This window comes from Chrysochloris asiatica, unplaced genomic scaffold (assembly GCF_000296735.1).
Source record: "Chrysochloris asiatica unplaced genomic scaffold, ChrAsi1.0 scaffold00009, whole genome shotgun sequence".
In the NCBI taxonomy this organism is placed as follows: Eukaryota; Metazoa; Chordata; class Mammalia; order Afrosoricida; family Chrysochloridae; genus Chrysochloris; species Chrysochloris asiatica.
In genome coordinates this window covers 21,711,423-21,715,715 of record NW_006408527.1, presented here as the reverse complement: position 1 = coordinate 21,715,715, position 4,293 = coordinate 21,711,423, and the positions used below count along the sequence as shown (strand labels likewise).

Genomic DNA, 4,293 nt, shown 5'->3' with positions numbered 1-4,293 from the left:
TTCCATCATCCATCATTTCATGGGCGTAGTTACCATCCCGTCCATGCATCCTCACCCAACCAAGGGGTATACCCTGTAAGGCTGCACCCCCCCACCCCACCACAGTCCTCAGCCCCTTTCCATCTCCTGATCCCGAGTCCCCAGCCACACCATCTCTTGCCGTCGTCTTCTCTACCTAGGAGGCTAATTTTTAAATTGATAATTTTGTATGGTCCACGAATGATGTTACAAATTTTGGCAGAAAAAAGATTCCCCATATCTAGTCTATGGCATAGCAGGTGCTCAGTAAACATTTGTAATTGCCAATGTCCATCCATTCCACATCTGGGTCAGAAAGTGAGAATTTAATATTCTGATTGTTACGCTTTCTGTGGGGAGTTTGTGTGGGCAGGAGATGGTTCTTGCTTCTTGCTGAGTTGAGTTCAAAGCACAGACTCTGGAGTTTGATCCAGGCCCCAGGTTTGGCTCTGCCGTGAATTAACTATGTGGCAAGTGACCAACCTTTACTGCCCTGATTCCCAGTCCAGACAGGGATAATAACAGCATTTATCCCATGGAGCTATTGTGAGAATTAACTGAGGAACTTGCTGGGTGCTGGGGTCTAACGTTCAATAAATGATGATTATCATTGTCTAGTTTTGAATGTAGAGACTGCAGGTGGAGTCGAGAGACCTGGGTCTCAGTTCTGGTCGGCAGCTATCTCACTGTGTTATGCTATCAGTGGCTAGTGAGTTGACATCAACTCATGGCAACCCCATGTGTGCCAAAGCAGAACTATGCTCTACGGAGTTTTCAACAGTTGATTTTTCAGAAGTAGATTGCCAGATCTTTCTTCTCAGGTACTTCTGGAGAGGCTTGAACCTCCAACCTTTTAGTTCACAGCTGAGGTGTTAGCCATATGCACCACTCAGGGGCTCCTTTGTGGCCCAAGTCAAGCCAATTTCCCTGTCTGCCTCCAGTGGTTTGGAGCATGTGGCCTTTGAGGGCTCCCAGGTCTGCCATGCTGTGGTTCTGGGAGGTGAGATGAAAGAGGGCAGCAAAGAGTGCTCTGTGTCCAGCAGAGGGCCCTGCCCAGCCCATAGCTGGCAGGGTGGGAGGGAGCACTCGAGTCCACTGGAGGGGGCAGGCGATGCCAGACGCCAGACTGGAGACGGACCAACAGGCCAGCTGCCACTCTTGCTTCTGCCCAGCACTCAGGCTCCTGCCCTCACCTGCTCTGTTTGGAGCAGCTGCCTCCTGCTCGTCCGGCCATGCAGTGGCTGTGGCCCCTGGCTGTCTCTCTTGCTGCAGTGTCAACTGTGGGGCTAAGCAGTCACCGAGCATCAACCCAGGAGCAGCAGAGTCGATCCAAGAGAGGCACTGAGGACGAGGAGGCTAAGGGGGTGCAGCAGTATGTCCCTGAGGAGTGGGCTGAGTACCCCCGGCCCATCCACCCTGCTGGCCTGCAGCCCACCAAGCTCTTGGTGGCCACCAGCCCAAATCCAGACAAGGATGGGGGCACCTTGGGCAGTGAGCAGGAGCCGAGGGGCAACCTGACAGGGACGCCGGGGCGGAGGCTGCAGATCCAGAACCCTCTGTACCCAGTGACCGAGAGCTCCTACAGTGCCTATGCCATTATGCTCCTGGCTCTGGTGGTGTTTGCTGTGGGCATTGCGGGCAACCTATCGGTCATGTGCATCGTGTGGCACAGCTATTACCTGAAGAGTGCCTGGAACTCCATCTTGGCAAGCCTGGCCCTCTGGGATTTCCTGGTCCTCTTTTTCTGCCTCCCTATTGTCATCTTCAATGAGATCACTAAGCAGAGGCTGCTGGGTGACGTTTCTTGTCGGGCCGTGCCCTTCATGGAGGTGAGTGGGTGTCGTGCTAAAGCTGGGTGGTGGGGCTGCAACCTCAGGAAGAGACTCCAAGTCTCCATCGGGGAGGGAAGGAAACTCCTGAAGCTAGAGCTTTGCTTTCCTCTGTCTTGTATCTTTTCCTCCAACCTGAGGAAGGAGACAAATACAGTCTTGTGCCTGGAAGCTCTGGGGTGGACTAGGCAGGCTGAGGAAACGTAAGCCAGGCAGGGATGCAGGACTCCTGGTGTGCTCTGCAAGCAGCCGCAGGTCAATTCTCTCCCTCTTTCTCTGTATCCTAACTGGCCCTCCCTATCTCAAGTGGTCCCCACCTGTGATTCCACCTGAGAAGTCATTCTGCCCTTTGCTGCATCTCCCTCCCCTCCCTTTGTGTCCACTGCTGCTGCCTCATGCCCACAGCTCCCTCTCTAAGCAGCGCCTCTGGGAAGAATCCCCCCATTCCTGTGCATACCCCCCTCTATCCGATCAAGCCAGTGTTTGTCCCCAGGAATGCAAACACCAGACAGAAACACTTGTCCTTCCCTTTACTGCTGCGATTGCCCCTTTTGCTGTCCCCATCATCACCAGAAACCCCCCAAAGCCTCTCTAAAGGGGAATACCTGACTCTGGGCACTGTGGCTAGTAGGGGTCTGTAGTCCCAGTTCATGCTGGGTATTTTCTTTATTTCTTAACAAGAGGGGTCGACCAGATGGCCCCTTCTACAATTCTAATGTATATCATCATACCTTTACCTTCTGGGAATTTGTACGTTAAGACACCACATGGGTATGGATGGATGTGTAGACTGAGTGATCAAACTCCCCAAACTAAACCCACTGCTATCAAATCATTTCCAACTCATAGCCACCTTGTATAGGGTTTCTGAGGCTGCAGATTGTTACAAGAGCAGAAAGTCTCATGTTTGTCCAACAGGAATGCTTGGTGAGTTTGAACTGCTGACCTTGCAACTGTTAGCAATCCTGTGCTTCTCCTGCAGTGCCACTAGGGCTCTTATTGTTTTGTTAAGTGCCCCGGAGTTGGTTCTGACTCATAGTGACCCCATATAGGGTTTCCAAGGCCTTAAAAAAAAAATCTTTGCTGGAGCAGAAAGTCTCATCTTTCTCCTGCGGAGCAGCTGGCGGTTTCAAACCATGGACTTTGTGGTTCATAGTCCAATGATTATCATATGGAGCCACTGTGCTCCATAGATTGAACTGAGACAGCTTAATGAAAACATTGCAAAAAAGATGCCAGTCCAACGTGTGCATGTGTGAGGTACAGCAAAACCAAGGTGTCTATATGAGAATATGAAAAAGGTTTTGCTATGTGAAGGATGCACAACAGGGACAGGAGTATGTGGGGATTCCTGTGAGGGCTGCTGTTCCTCCTGAGAGAGGCTGATATCCTGGGACATGTGTAACCTGCTGGGCTGGAGAAGGAATCGGGATCAGGCATCTAGACACAGGTCTTATTCTCAGCTCTGTCCCTATTCTACTATGTTTTAGTAAGTGTTTCAAATTTGGACTCTCTCAGAGGCTTAGCAGCCCTCTCTTGTCCTTCCCAACCCAAGGAGGCTGCCTAATGGTGGCCCGCCTCAGATAGTCCCTACAACTGAGTCTTCTACATCTTGTGCTCACAGCCATGGTAAACTGTAAGATCAGAAAGTGTATTTGTTAGACACAAGGACCTTGGAACTGCGCAGACTGGGTTAGAAACTGGGCTTTGCCCCTCACTAAATGTGTGACCTTGGTAATTTACTTAGCCTGTCTAAATCTCAATTTTCTCATCGGAACATTGGGAACAACAATAGCAATAATGATGATGACTATCTGAATAAATCCTTGAAAGATTAAATGGGTAATATCTATAAAGTGATTGGAATTAAAATAACTCAATAAATAAGTGCTTTTATTTGGGAATGGTCTCAGGCAGGAAGGGAGCAGGCCAGACATGTTTGCACGAAACTGGTGGGTCAGTGAAAGGCTGGGCTTCTCTGATGACTTGATCTGTAGGCTTTGGACTCCATAATCTGAGACTATCCTCCATGCCTCCTGGAGGCTACAGATGATCCACAAGCTGATAGAGTCTTCCCTCTAGGCTGAGTGATAGGGTGGGAGTCAGAAGATAAAGTACCCTGTCAAAGAACCCTGCTAGAGGATGGGATCCCAGGAGGAGGTGGGGGGAGGGAAGCTTAGAATAAGACTCAAGATATTTTCTGAGATGCAAGGAGTCCAGATGTGGCACTGTAGGATAAGCAGTGTATTGCTAACTGGAAGGTCTGTGATTCAAACCCACCAGCTGCTCCTTGAAAATCCTATACAGGGTCAATATGAGTTGTAACAGACTCAATGGCAGTTAACAACAACAAAGGAAAGAGGAGATCGCCTGTTGTTTTTGCCCAAGCTTTGGGGCTTCCGCTCCACAGGCCTAGGCTCTCCAGCCAAGGTGGGGGGCGGGGGGG

The 4,293-nt window shown here is 50.3% G+C and overlaps 1 protein-coding gene across 1 annotated transcript in view; it reads left to right on the top strand.

Moving 5' to 3' along the window:
* Positions 1 to 1,250: 1,250 nt before the first annotated feature.
* GPR37L1 (G protein-coupled receptor 37 like 1) overlaps positions 1,251 to 4,293 on the top strand; it is a 5,384-nt gene continuing 2,341 nt past the window's right edge. Inside the window, exon 1 of the mRNA XM_006834135.1 lies at positions 1,251 to 1,847. Coding sequence (XP_006834198.1) covers positions 1,251 to 1,847 — 597 coding nt within the window. The remainder of the gene's footprint in view (positions 1,848 to 4,293) is intronic.